The sequence below is a fragment of the Argiope bruennichi genome, chromosome X1, assembly GCF_947563725.1.
Source record: "Argiope bruennichi chromosome X1, qqArgBrue1.1, whole genome shotgun sequence".
In the NCBI taxonomy this organism is placed as follows: domain Eukaryota; kingdom Metazoa; phylum Arthropoda; class Arachnida; order Araneae; family Araneidae; genus Argiope; species Argiope bruennichi.
This window is the reverse complement of record NC_079162.1, coordinates 29251564-29267227: the sequence shown is the minus strand read 5'-3', so window position 1 is coordinate 29267227 and position 15664 is coordinate 29251564. Positions and strand designations below refer to the sequence as shown.

Here is a 15664-nt window from a genome sequence, read left to right as displayed (position 1 = left end):
TTAAAATATAGATTCAAAGTACAATAGTTAGATAGCATTTACAAAACACGAAACTCTGAACTTCTAGATTCTCTGCATTATAAAAAAACATTATTATTTTTTATTCAACATTTCCCCGTGGTTTGTCACAAAAATGTATATCGCCGGATCATTGATACATATATAACGTTGATTACTGCATAATTTTTCTGCATATTGTGCAAAAACTTTAGAATAAGCAATCTTCAAGTTTACACAAAAAAATGATCTGAAATTGTAGATTCATCGGAAATATCGTAATTATTAACATCAACCGCAACTTTTTATCAATTTCTGAATTCATTTTACAGCTGACTGTTTTCTTTTATAGAAGAGTATCTTTTTACTTAAAAAATTCTCAAAAAACTGTTACATATATGCAACTAATATGATGCCCAGAAAAATTTAGAAAATTTGTCACATCAAACGTTTTTTTTTTTTTTTTTTTTTTTACATATAGTAAAGTTAGAAGTATACAGATTAGAAAAAAAAAGAAAGAAAAATATATTTAAAAAACTAAAATGATTTAATGTAAATTTTTTTATTTGCTGTTATACTAAATTGTCTTATAATTATTTTTTTTCAAATTGAAATTTTTTTAACAACCCATATGAAAAATATTAAAATGTACATTTCTAAAAAGCTCGGGAACTCCATATCTTTAGCTATCTAAAAATTATAGGTGAAATATATTTTCAATATATTTTAAAATATGTACAATAAATTTAATGTTACAGCAATCTTTTCATGCAATGAAACTTTTCTATGATAAAGCGTTAATCACTACGAAAGATTAAATGCAAATAAACTTTAAGATAAATTATAGGCGGAAGCAATGAGAAAGGTACCTAAGCTTTGCTGTTGTCATTCGCGTTTTCATTTATCCGATAAATATCCATTTTTTGTGGATTTGGCGTTCTTTCAAAAAGGTAAAAAGCGCATATCATTTGCTTCTCTAAAATATTTGATAAAAATAATTTTCGATATAAATTAAAATCGTTTCATTAATTTTTATGCTGGAAAATAGTATTGATTCATATTTAGAATTACCTAAATACTAGAAAGAAAATAAACATTGAAAAGGAGGAAAAGCGTAAATACGGAAGAAGGAACTAATTTTAAATAAGTAACCTGAGTATATGTAGGGGAGGGGGGAAAGGAGCCAAGTAGGTGTCCTTCACGTGAAATTGATTGCATTCAGAAAGGGATACAAAGGATAATAAATCGTTTCATCTATAAATTAATCCATCTGTTGGCGGCATCTTCCACACGAAGGGCAACCTTCTCACTTCAACTGATAGTGATGACAAATGAACGCGAGTTGACATGCTGTTTCAAAATAAAGTGTCTCTGTCAAAGCTCCCGTATTTTGGATTTGAAAATATCTCCCGTTAATGCTCATTTTATATAGAGAATTATGAAGCCTGATTAGTTACTGTAAGCACAGACATATGAATGAAAGGAAATTATTTAAAAAATATGAATTATTCCAAGAAAGCATACATTCGATTGTTTTAAACCATACCTTTACCAAAAAATAACTTGCATACATGCATATTTAATTAATCATACATAATGTATAATCTATTTAAAAAACGTCTTAAAGGAGCCCAAATAGAATTAGCTAATCGCTGGCGAAAACTTAAAATTATAAATTTTAAATCTTACGAACTGTTTGTCTTATAAAAAAATTCAAGAATATATTTATATCATAATATATTTATAAACTTTAATTTTAATTAAAAAATCCATAACAATTCTCTTTAAATGCGAAATCTTTTTTTAATATTTAAAATATCAGTCATTAAATTTTACTGTATGTTGTAGTATTGCTGCATTGTCAGCAGGCTGTTTGAATACATATTTATACGTAAGGATGTGCTGTCCTTTGAAAATACCAACTGTTTTGTTATGAGATTGTTTATCGCGATTTCACTTATTCATTGAATTCCTTTCATAAACATTAGAATCTTTTTAAAATACATATAAATAACTGAGTTCTAATTAAATTAATATTGCAATGAAATATCCGCATAATAGTGTTTGATTATAATTTCAGAAAAAATGTTTTTTTATTCAGAAAATGATAAAAATATATTTAACGATTTCATTAGTTTGAGACAGAAACAGCTTCTTTTGTGTTTGTGAAACTGCGATTAGAAATCACTTCGTTTTAACGATGCAAACACCTGGTTTTTGAATAAACTGCTTTCATCGTTTACATTATCATACCAAACGTACAGGAACTAAGCTAAATGTTTTGTTTCAAATGCGACTACACACGTGTTTTCAGAATTAAGGAAATTTTTGTCTGCTGGTACTGTCTGCATTCATATCAACTAATCTACTTTCATTTTAAGAAATGAATTATGTATAACTCATAGTCAAATTTTCTCGACTTTTGACAACATACGACTTTTGACTACAAATTAACATTGCAGCGAAGTATTTACTTTCAATATACCTAATTTTGAAAATTAATAGAAATTAAAAAAATAAATTGCTTTTTATGCACTTAATCAGGTAAAATAAATTAGAAAATATAGCGTTTTAAGAAAAATTATAACTTTTTTCGTCGTAATTTCCGCTGAATAAAATGGTCATAAAAACCATAGTAAAATTCTTGCAGATATGGGTAGTAATATAGCTTTTAATTGTATTTTCAGCTAAATTCACTGGTGTAAGTAAATAATCTAAATAATCGATTCTAAAAAGTTAAACTATCGACAAATGAGAAAAAATAAAATTATAAATACAATATTACTTACATTTCAACATTATGAATAATTGGCATATATTTAAAATTCCAAACATGTTTTTATATTTCTGTAATATAGATTTCAGGATTAAGTTGCATAACTAAGGAATTTGTATGAACTGGGTCTATTTGGTGCAAGATACTGGTCCGGTTTGAGTTTTATATATATTTGTTCGTTTTCATTCTAATAGAAAAACAGTATAAAATATTTTTTTTTCTAAAAAAAAAAAAAAAAACGTATGACATTTGTAAATTATCTAAATAAAATGATATTAGGCTCTATAAATTGTTTTAAGGGCATCGTATAATAAAAAAAATTCTAGTCCAGATGGATATTATTTTAATTTTTTTGTTTGTACACTATTTTGTTTTACTAATCTCAAGAATAAATAAGTGCGCAAGACAGAACAAGCCGGGATGTTGGCCAGGCCCGATTTTCTACCTTAATATTAAAAAAAATATTGAATTCGGATAGGTAAAGAAAACTTAATAGATTATATGAGTATGTCATTTTTAGCCAGGACTTTAGAAATTATTTTTATTATATATACCAGCCACTGTATAACAGAATACAGCATTTTTCTGGGAATTATTTATGTTATATCATATCAAGAAGAAAGAAATGATGGTTTTGTTTCTGGTTTTAATAAATTGGATTTATTTCAAATTTTTAAAAGATAATTTATAGTTTAAATGTTTAGACAACATTTTCATCCATAAATTCTTTAATACTTTACAACAGTAAAGTAACAATTACAGCAACATATGCTTACTTGATGCCAAAAAAATGAGTTACCTGAATTATAATTTCCACTTATATGATTTCATCATCTTTCTGATAAAAAGAAATAAAAAAAAATTCAAGAATCAAAAGTTAAATCCACATGTCAGCGCCTTTCATGCGAAAGAAATCCCGGGAAAAAATTGTTTATTCTTTCATTAACAAAATTTCTGAATTTCTCTATTTTCAATTTTTAGATATTTTGACAACAAATGCAAAGTAAAGCTCTGGTCTAAAATGAGGACTTCAAAATTTAATTTTTACGTCCTTTGTTTTGACACATTTTTTTTCTGTTAAAGTAAAATTTAACTCAATTTTTCTTTTAAAATTACTCTTAAACAAATGTGTCACACATGGGATTTTGGCTAGAGATATAGATATTTTCGCAAATTTAAATCGAAAGAAAAATATTGACAGCAGACTGCAGAATTGCACCATATAAATGCACGTGTCCAAAACTCTACAACGTGCTGTCTTTGCTGTTAAGATTATTTTAAGATTGCCGCCATTGGAAGGGGAGGGAGGAAAAAAAAAAACGCTAGACAGCATTTTTGAAGAAGTGCTCGACTGAATTCCAGACACAACGAAACGCGCACGAGTTCCCCTTTTCGCTGACCCATTTTTGTCTAAGGTTTCACTTGCTGTGTTGAGAAGTAAATTTAAAATAAATAACAGTTGTTTTCACTTCATTATATATGTCTTATATATCGGGATATGTCTTATAAAATCGGGATATAACGAATGCATATTTCTGCTACCTATGGTTGGTCGCAGTGGTCTGATAGTTTTCTGAATTTCATATTCAAAAAACCCACGGTCCTCACTTGTGGTTCTGATTCCATTGACAATTTTCAAAGTGCGTTTGTTTTTGTATACTTTAAGTCTAAAAGAGGTAATCTGAAGCATCCTAACATTTAGTTTGGCTTGCAAATTTTGAGAGTAATGGAAATTCTAGTGAAGTTCGCGACATCAGACCACAATATAATATGTACGATGGTTGTTTCTAATCACATTCTTCTAGCTTCAATATCCGAAATACTTACTGCAGTCTGCCAGGAAACATTAATAAAAATCTCTTTTTTTATTATAAGTAGTTAGAGTTTTCTGTTTCAATCAAGAGTTGATGCATTTTGTACTCTTTACATCAGGAAATTCGCGACTTTATTCCAAAATAAAGTCATGTGCTATTACAACTTAAATAAATTAACCACTATTTTCCGTATATAAACTTTTAACAAAACAGGCTGTTTAACTATGCGGTAATAGATAATAATTTGGAGGGAAAATATATGAAAGAAGTAAAATGTCCGCAAAGAAATGTATATTTTAAAATAAATGTTCATTTGTTTCGTTGAACTTTATACAATGAATTTTTGTTCAGCTGTGGTTTAGCAACAGCTCTTAATTTTAATATCCAAAATGTATGTAAATCCAATAAAATGATGTGATAAACTAAAATAACAAAACGACAAACTGAAGAGAATATTTTTCTTTTACGTTGTGTTTGTGTTTTAAAATTCTGTTCTCAAAAATCTTAATCCAACCTTTTTTCTCAAGTCCAGGAGCTACAAACACAGTTCTCTAACGATTACCGTCTTTTGACATCTTGTTTATGTTCAAATCAACTTTTTTTTTCTTGCTCGTTTCACACGAGGACATTACAAAAAAAATTAATTTGTTCTTGGAGTTCTGACAAAATCATGCATACGAAAGATATTTTTAGGAACAGATAAAAAAGTTACACTTAAAAAAACTGTGTCGCAGAATAAAGAGGAAAAATTTTACGTAACCATTTTGGCTACTTAAAAATTCTATTTAAAATTCTCTAATAAATAGTATACAGGTATTCAAAAACCATGACACAATTAAGTTTAATTTAAATGTTTTAGAAGCCAATACAAACATATTAAATTTCCCCAACAGCCCGTTTTTTTATAGTGATTTTTCATGACAATATCATAATTATATCGACAGTCATTTGTTTTTTAAAATCAGCTTCACAGAATTTTAAACTTTTTATGGTATTTTCAATGATATTGATGTATATTTTATTATAATTCATATTTATATATTGATTTGCAGGTTTGTGTCAGAGAAGACCTCGCTGATAAATCTGTGAGTACAGAAGACCAAGACAGTGAAACATGGGAAAGAAACATCCTCAACAATTGTCACGATTGCAATCATTCCTCCCAGAAAATCATGAATGTAAGAAAAATTTATATATGAGGTTTCATATTCATGCATTCTGTATTCATTTGATAAATTCGTATGTCTAAAAATGTGATAACAAAACAATTTGCAAAATCTTTTCAATCATTGATTAATCAGAATTTAATGTTTGTGATGGTTTGTTTATATGATATGTTAATATAATGTTAAGGATTGTTAAGAAAGTTAATGTTAAGAATGTTAATTTTATTCTATATCCATTTTGACTCTGCGAAATATCTCTTCCAAACTTATTTATATTTTATCAGTTGTGTTATTTTTTATGCATATATTTTTTTTTTATTTATGAGTTTGGCCCAGTAGTACAAATATATCGGAATTTATTTCAACTTTTCCCATGAAAAGGAACCTTAATCACTGTCAGCAACCTCTTACTATTCAAGTTTGTTTAATCTGGCACCAAATTTCAGAATTTTTAAACAAATATATTCAGCAGAGTCTTGAAGCTGATTTTTCTTATTTTTTCTTAGTGGATTAAGCTGAAATTAATGTCATAATGTTTGTGTTATACCACGGACAATGAAATATGTATATATAAAGTCAGGACTAAAGTTAAAAAATAATTATTTTTCTAAATTTTCTGATTGCTCGCGTTTCATCTGTACTTTCTACTAAAACACATCTAATTTCTAACTGTGCTGAACCATCCATCTAATTAGATGGTCCTTTCTCTACAGTAATTAAGAAATAGCAAAGATGGGGACATCTAATTAGACAGATAATTAGAATTGAGATGTGGCAGTGAACGTGTTAAAATAAGGCATGAATGATGAAAAGAATTTTATCTGAATGAAAATAAAGCACTAATTTTTATTTAAGCAGTAAAATTCAAACACTTCATTGCTAACGATATCATTTTTATTAGTGAATATCAAACTTTTTTAAATCGCTGCACCCATTAAGGGGACATGATGGCTTGGTGGTAAGGTTGGCTTGGCCGGAGGGTTCCAAATCCAAATCCCGACTCCACCGAGGAATCATCGCGTAAGCTGGCTTGACCCCCCCCCCCCGACGACGCATCACGGAAGCTTGGAGTGGTGACCGCCAGCACAGGCTCCGCCCTCGCCATCCGACCGCGGATCGAAATTCCTAGGTTCATCCCAAAATAGCTCTAATATAGTTTCAAAAAGGAATTCTAATATAACTAAACTAAGCTGCGTACTTCCTTTTCACCATTCATTTAAAGTATTAACTAATTTCTTCAAAATTTAACAAACATTCATAGTGCTTCACACAAATGTTATTTAAAAAAAGTTTAAATAAAGGGGTACGAATAAAGGACATGAATTAAAGGATGACGTAAAATGTATTAAATATTTTGTTTTGCTTCAATTGCCTATTTTAAAGTACTAAAACAATTTTGAAAAGTAAACAGAATAAAAATTCGTTTAATGACAAAATTGCAGCTTTGAATGAAGTATTTCTTGCCAGAAACTCACAATTTATACATCAAGGATCATCAACCTCTTTCAAGGATATTTCAGTGAATCTAAGGAAAGATTTGGCAGTTCCTTATCAATTCTCTTACCTGGAAGTGACATGTTGAAGGTTGAGTTAATGTTAATTGTCGATGCTATCATTAGGCATTTATAAATAGAATAAGATTTTACTGTTCTTTCCAGTCAGAAAAGTGTCTTTTTACCAGGATTATGCGTTTCTTCATTGTTTTGCTTACACTGACACAATACAAACATAACATTTTAAAACTTTACGAGGTATTAGTGTTATTTACTACATTAATCATCATGAGAAAAATCACTGATAAAAGACATACAGGATTTAAAATTTAAAATGCTTTGCATTATTGTTATTATGGTTTGTTACTGGAAACACGGATTAAATGATTTATCGTTTTTGATTAATTTAATTTGCCCTCATACCTAACATTTTGGTCATAAAGAGCTTTGTGAAAATAATTACCCCACATGTGTTAACAATTATTCATTTTTATTCTCTGGTTGGCATTAGTAAATGTACTTACATTTGACTAAGAGCCAGAATGCGTCACTGAAAATTGCTGAGCTAATTATTGGCAGTTTGAGATTGAAACGCATATCGAAGTAAAAGAAAAGAAAGAAAGGAAGGAAGCGATGTTGCAGACGTAGGCGACTAAATAATATGCTAAATAGAAACAAAAGTGAGGGGATGGGGAGGGATTGCGATCTATATTTAGTTTGGAATTTACATTGGTTCAAAATGTTGGCGCTATCAGATGTAGGAAGTTAATACTATCTTTCAGAGTTTAGGGATGGGGGATGGGGGAGGTGTATTTATGCAGTCCAGTTTGGAAAGTGTAATATGAAGTAAAGAGTGATAGGTTCAAATTTTTTTTCTGTTCTAAAAACTTATCTTGATATCAAATTTTGATTATTTTGTTTTTAAATATATTAATAACAAAACCTTAAATGCAATTTTTCTGAAATTCGTACGAAATGTCACTTCGTGGGAATTCCTACTTAAAGCCTCGAAAGAACAGCTTTATTTCAATATTTTTTATTGGAGCAGCGGGATGTTTCTATAAATTATCTCCACTTACTTCTCACATTGACCGCGGGGGCCTGGGGGTAAGGTCTCGGCTTCGGAGCCTGAGGAATTCAAGATCGAGACCTGATTCAACCGAAGAACCGTCGTGTAAGCGGGTCTAGAGTATGTTAAATAAGTCGTGGCTAAACGTCCTCTCACTGATGTGGTGTAGATGCTTGGAGTGTGGGGGAGGGTGTCAGCGCAGGTATCGTTCCCGCCATCTGACCGTTGTTCAAAATTACAAGGTCCGACCCAAAATAGCTGTAATGTTGCTTTAAAACAGGACGTAAATATAATTAAATTCAATTACTTCTCACTCAAGAGTTGTATGTTTTTGGATACTTGTTGAGAACTTTTATTGTTCTATCTTTCAGTATCCCCCTTCAAATATATAAATAACACTTAGCAAGAAAGGTTTAAAGCTAGCTTAAGCTTTTCTCTGATTCTGATACAAATAAGCTAAATAAAGAATTAAGAATGTAGCGATATTTCAATTTTCCTGATCTTCTTTCATCACAAACATTAATTTCAGAATATGTGATGTGTGAAATAAACGTGGGACTTGAAAAATTCTATTAAAATTATTGTCCAATTCTATTGAATGTTAATTTTATTAAGTGCATTCGTAACTTTCAAAACAAATTATATAAACTGAATGGTAATTCTTTAGCAACCAGAGAAATAAGTATCTAATAATCAACCATCAATTAAATTGACAATTTTTCACTGTTTATTCAGCGCTAAAAAATACACCAATTTACCTTCGAAAACATTAGACTAAATTTCTATGATAATGATATTCAAGGTAAAGTTCAAAAACTCTGACAACTTTTTATCCTCCGCAGATTTATAGATATTTTTCAGTGCTTACTTTAGACTAATTTTTTAATTGAATTTTAAATGTCATGCTAGAAAAATTTTATCAATTCAGAATTATAAAGTCCAGACACAAATCTATTGTATAATTTCAAACCAAACTGATAAACACAAAGTTTGATTCACAATATTTGTAAACATTATTTTGTATTTCGAATTATCTGTTAGCTCTTGCAATACTATATTTGAAAGGTCCAACCTTGATTTCTCCAGAGGTCTGTTTAGTGTATATGCGCTAATTAATGTATAAAAGATGAAATGTTTTACATTTGAAATAGACTTGAATTTTGAAAAATAGTGCCGTATTCGTTGTCTAATTTGATTTAATAATGTCATTTCCGTCCTTAGTACCCTGCGTTTAATTTCAAAGCCAAGTGTTAACCCTTAAATCAACTCACTTTATTGGTTTTTCTTCCTATAACGAAATGTTTTCCTGTATTTCCCTTTCATTTGTCTCTGTTTTTCTTTCTTTTTTATTGCAATACTAATATTATAGCAAAAAGTAACTAATTCCGAAGGAGGCAAAAAATCAATTACATATCGTGGGAGAAACCAAATTATGAAATGATTTTTTTTTCCTCATTTTATCTTTGCTTTTGAGTGTGGCCTCTTCACATGTCTCGAGATTATTTATCTTCTACCACAGTGCTACTTTGATTTCTTATCAGAGCCAAAAGTACTTTTAAAAGTAGATTATTGTCTTGGAAGTTTTAAAAATAAACATTAATAAAAAAGACCATCATCCTGTTGATATCATTTATAGTTCAGTAAAGAGAATAAGTAAGTATTTTTTAGATGTATTGCTAGATTATGATGATTTATCACTGATAAGCAATGAACTATCAGTTGGTATCTATTTATTAGAGAATCTATTTACTAGGAAATGTAAAACTTCAAATCGCATGAATAAAAAAAGTACGGAAAATTGCATAGCTTTCATCAACTACGAAATTTGGCAAATAATCAATTTAGAAGATTTTAGCATGATCAGTCCTATTTTCGATATAATGACTGAATTATTTTATTATTATAAAAATAATTAAATTAAGGAATTTTAAACCTTAAAATATAAGAAAACTTAACATACTGAAATAAACTAATGGGATACGTTTTAATTTTTAGTTTAAAAGCAAATGTATGAATTTATATTTCATAAATTGCATCTTTGAAATGGATTCATAAATAGCTTACAGAACTGCTTTTATTACTAAGTTTTTATTAACTTACTTTCTTGTCTGTCTGTTTGGTACAAAGTTCGCAATCGATTTTAAACTAACTTTCCGATGAAACTTTAAACTCCTGACTTGAAACTTTAAACATAGCTAAAAATTGAATGACAATACAATATTAACTCGCTTTCTTGTCTGGTCGCTACAAATTTTGCAATTGATTTTAAACTAACTTCCGATGAACAAAAGATGACTATGCAATATTAACTCGCTTTTTTTTGGTACAAATTTTGTAATCATATTTAGCTCATCCGGAAATTAGTTTAAAATCAACAGCAAAATTTTGCACACATTGTACTAAAAAGCAGAAAATAGTTATTTAAATAAAAAAATCAATATACCACGTTTTTAAAACGGACTAAAAAGCACAAAATAGTTTCTCTCAACCCCATACAGTTTTATAACTCCATGCAGATTGTTCTGAAAATTTTCAACTTAATAGCAATTATTTTACACACTCATTAGTACGTTTTAAAAATGTGGTATATTAATTTTTTTATTTAAATATTTGTTTTATGATAATTTATTATTATTCTCTCTTCCGTTGAGCAAAGAAAAAAATATATATGCCGCCAAAGGTTTAGTACTGCGATAATAGTTTACTATGATGCCTATAAGAAACTTTGAAGAACATTGAAGGTATTTGCATATTATCAAAAAGTAGCAGTATTATTTAAAAAGCTTCAACTTTTGCATTGATATGATTTTATCCTTGTTTGTCGCAGCATAGTCAACTTCATAGCCTTTGCGAAAAAAAAAAAAAAATTTCAACCAATCACTCAAAGGCTTTAAATATATCTTGGCAGATGTTTTATGCTTTTGAAACAAATTACAACAATAAAAAGTATTCACATTTAGAAAGCTTCTACTGTTATTTAAAAAGGCAGGTGACAACAAATTATGCTATTGAAATCTATTTCCGTTCGAGAATTGTTTTTTTTTCAGCAAGTAAAAATACGTAGCTACTTTGTTATTGATAAAGTTACTCCTGTGTTAGGAGCAATGCAAACCATGACAGTATTCAAAAACAATCAAGAGAATGTCGTAAATACGAGACAGAATGGAGATTTTCCTTGTAACTGGTATGTTATCAAGAAGTAGCATTGCAGATATGAGAATAAATTAGATAAACTGTTAAAAAAAAGCCTACGTATTTCATAGTTCTATCCTCTCCTCATTATATAACCGCAATCTATTACTTTCGTTTTTTTCTTCTTTTGAGCTCTTAAAAACGATTGAAATCTCTTATAGTTGTCAAAATGAAGCACAAGGACGAAAGCCGTCAGAGTGGCGCCTGTCGATAGCGAAAGCTTAAATGGTGTGTTAAAATGCGCGATAGTTTGTTTTGCATACTCAGCTATTTCTGAATGTATCCTTTTTTGAATACACATATAATGACATTGTTTATTTATGATAATTAAATATGAATCCATTCAGAATACATTCTGAGAGATAATGAAGATTAGATTAAGATATTTAAGTTTTCATACTCTTATCGTAAAAAAGAAGTTATTTTTTGATTCAGCAGCCTAAAATTATAAATATGGGCAAGCTTTAATTATTGAATCTGATCCTTCTAAAGTTTAAACCTCTCTTTCTTAAAAAAATCTTGTGTTTTTTTCTCTTCAATGAAAATAGAGTTTTAAAATCAAATTTACTTTTTTAATCTAAATTCTATTTTTGATGTTTTTTGTTATTTTCTTACATTATTCATATAAAAAATGTATTGTAAACTTTTCCATTATTTGTGCTTGAATTTCTAAATAATTTTTTGTGTGTACGAAATGGCATTCTGGCCTTGATTAATCTTCAAATTCAGCGCCAAATTTTTGCCCTAAGCGAAATTTTAAGAAAAATTTTACAAGCGTCGTCTGAAATTCATTAAAAAATTTTTGAAAAATATTTTTTAATGTAAATCTAAGGCTCATCGAATACTGAATATGCTTAATAATCCTAATGGGGATAATTCGTGATACATGTAACGACAGATCTTCTTTAAGATCATGTTGTCATACATTTTGCTGATTACCATACATCCATTTTCCTCTTGGAATCTGAGGAATGTTTTCCAATATTAGATTAGCACTGCGTATATGATGTATATTACATGAGAATGAGATCCTATAGTTTACACAGGATACTAAAATTTTTAATAATCGATTGGAATTTTATTGTATAATGAAACATTCCAACTTAATCTGTTATCTATTACTTTCATCAATTACCTATGTTAAGTCTCATTTATTTAATTATTTTTATTTGAAGCTTTTATTTATTTTAACTTATTTCATATTTGTAAATATGTAATTTCCAAACCCCTATTTCACTGATTATTTGATATTCTAGAAGAATGAAATTTTGTACATTTATGTACTATTGATGACAATATATCTTTTCAATATTTTCAAGAATTAGTTATCAGTGTATCATTATTAAATTAAATTTTGATTTCAAACCGCTGGCGCTACCTGGTATTGTGTTTGTGAAGTAATACATTTCAAGTCTGAAAAGTAGAAAATAATTAAAATAAACAATTATCTACTGCTTAATTCATTAAAAAAGTGTGTTTTTAAATGTTTTAAATTTATTTCAAAAGCATATACAATATATCTTGAGTCGCCATTTGTCTTTCATTTAATATAATTTTAACATAAGATTAATTAGTTAATTTCCCTTGATATTTACAATTTCGAAGCATAAAATTTTAACTAGAATCAAAAAATTACAGCGACTCTAAATTCAACATTCACATACATAGTTAAATTTAAGTAAAAGGGCTTAAGAATTATATAAGGAGTATTATTCATAGTAAACGAAAGAAAATGGAAGTCTTCAGTATGAAAGCCATATCCTAAAATAAAAAAAATCTTAAGTATTGTTTATGGAAACTAATGATAAACGTAAAATTCTTTTCACTAATTTGATTTTGAAATCAATAGAGTGTCTTGCAGGAAGAAAGAGAATGTGAAGTTACAACTTACTGGTTAGACTGCGTGCAATTAGATATTAGGTGGATGTGCAGTTATTTTTCTGTTGTCACGGCATGTGAATTGACTCCACTATTTTCTTGCATATTATGAGTCTCATGCTTGATTTAACAGTTTAGTAAAGAAAATTGATAAAACATTTTGGGCTACTTCTATTTGATCGATTTGGTCCAAACGTTGGTGCATTTTGTGTATCAAGACTATATTTAACAAGCACTTAACATTTTTCAGTTATCATGCTTATATGATCAAGTATAGAGTGATAAATCAGTGAACCATCATTATCGGATTTGGGCCAAAATTTGATATAGATTTATAATTCTAGTGATAATACTATGTACCGAATTTCATTTGTGTTTGCTTTCAATGCGTTTGAGTTATCGTATTTTTATGTACACGGGCAGATGGAATGAATTTAAACTAACGTATTTAATTTGAAATTTGATAAAAATTTGTAATTTTCGTGTAAAGATAAAGTACCATACTTCATCCGACTATCTTGTTGTACTTTTGAGTTATCATGTTTAGAGACAGGCAATTTATGAATTTTTTTCAGTTTAAAGGAAATTAATCGAGGCGATTTGTCAAGATTTAATTTTTTGATGATAAAATTATTGTCCCTTCTTATACGAGAAAGAAATAAAGCCCTAGTGCCTTAGGTCATTGGGTACACTCAGTCTTTTTTCTTTCTTTTTTTCAACTTATGGTCATTTTACCTTTTCATATTTTCTACTATTTTACTCATTGGGAGATACAGCCATTGATTGCGTCCCAGTAAAAAACATGGCTCGATTTTTGTTGTTAAAATGTCAATCATTCTGTAGTGGAAAAATAAAAATAAACAGAAAATGTAGTTTTCGCTTCTATGCTATATAGTTAAAAATAAATTATCTCCCAATTCATCTTAGGTACTTGAGTTGAATAAGCTATTTTTTATTTACCTTTTACACCTGGGATGTTGATTCAGCATCTGGTAGATATAATTGAAGAACGTATGTAGAAAAAGAACTTTCATAATAGGAAGTCGGTAGACAAGTAGGAGTGAAATCTCGTGAATGTCTTAAAGAAAGCAAGCTTGTGCCAAGACCCAGTGCCAAATTAACTCACAATGGAAGTTATTTGAAGTTGTAAATCTGTGCGGGAGGCTCGTTAACTCTAAGGGATCAACAAAAAACGTCAGTCAAGTGCAAAGAAAAAAACTGCCACTATAGGAATTTTGAAAGGAATTACCAAAATAAAAAAGATAATTACTTTGTGGATGTAATTTGAGTGAGGTGACTTTTCGATGTTGCATAATTTCCTTCAAAATGAAATTACAGTATAATTGGACTAAGTTATGAAATCGAGAATTAACTACTGTTTTCTAGATTTCAGGTTCAGGCAAATTTTAACGCAAAATTGTAATGTTTTTCTTTTATAATTTCTGGAAATATGATTTGTATTGAAAATAATTTTTGCATCTTCTTAAATTTTAAATTTTTTTTTCATTATACTCATTTAATTGTGCATTTAATGAGTTGATGTACAATTTTACACTAATTTTGAAAATTTTTAAAAATATTCTTATGAATAATTTTACTTATACAATAATACTTTTCATTGTTGAATTAAAATTCAAACCGTTTTCATTTATTCATCAAATATTTAATTGCTTGTTTTTATCATATTGATAAAAATTAAAAAATTAAAATTCTGTTTATATGTCTATAATAGCCGCCTTTGGCGACCAGATCTAGTCTGTTTGGCGAACATTCCAGTCTGTTAAATTATTTATATGCAATGCATGAATACGTAAAATTCCTTCTGTACTGCTCCAGAAGATTGAAAAACAACAACAATTTAGTAAAAGATAAAATTTAGGTAAAAATTATATAAGCATGCTTTCAGAATAAAAACATTTTAATATTTACTGTTTTGAGTTAAATATCTATGTCTCAGCAACAAATCAAAATGAAAAATAAAACTGCAAAATTTCTACGTCATTATATAAATTTCATGAAATAGAAATAAGATGTTTTGAAAAACAAAGCAAAAGAGACCGAAAATGAAACTAAATTTTCAAAAATGCCATTAAAAATATAAGTAGTATATCAAATGAGTGCTGAGTGTTAGAATTTTAGAACTACTTTGTGAAAAATAAAAGCTTTTTTTTTTATGTACTCTTAGTTATAATGTTTACAAAAATGCCAGATTAAAATAAATGCGTAATCTGTAATTAGAAAACAAGCAAACAGCAATTGATCGCACTCACATAATAAAA

General features: G+C 28.5%; 1 protein-coding gene across 4 annotated transcripts in view; it reads left to right on the top strand.

Moving 5' to 3' along the window:
- The window catches only part of LOC129958208 (early endosome antigen 1-like), a 120559-nt gene that overhangs the window by 71544 nt on the left and 33351 nt on the right, over positions 1-15664 (top strand). For all 4 annotated transcript variants that reach the window (XM_056070487.1, XM_056070488.1, XM_056070485.1 and 1 more), the window contains one exon: positions 5640-5765. In XM_056070487.1, coding sequence (XP_055926462.1) covers positions 5640-5765 — 126 coding nt within the window. The remainder of the gene's footprint in view (positions 1-5639; positions 5766-15664) is intronic.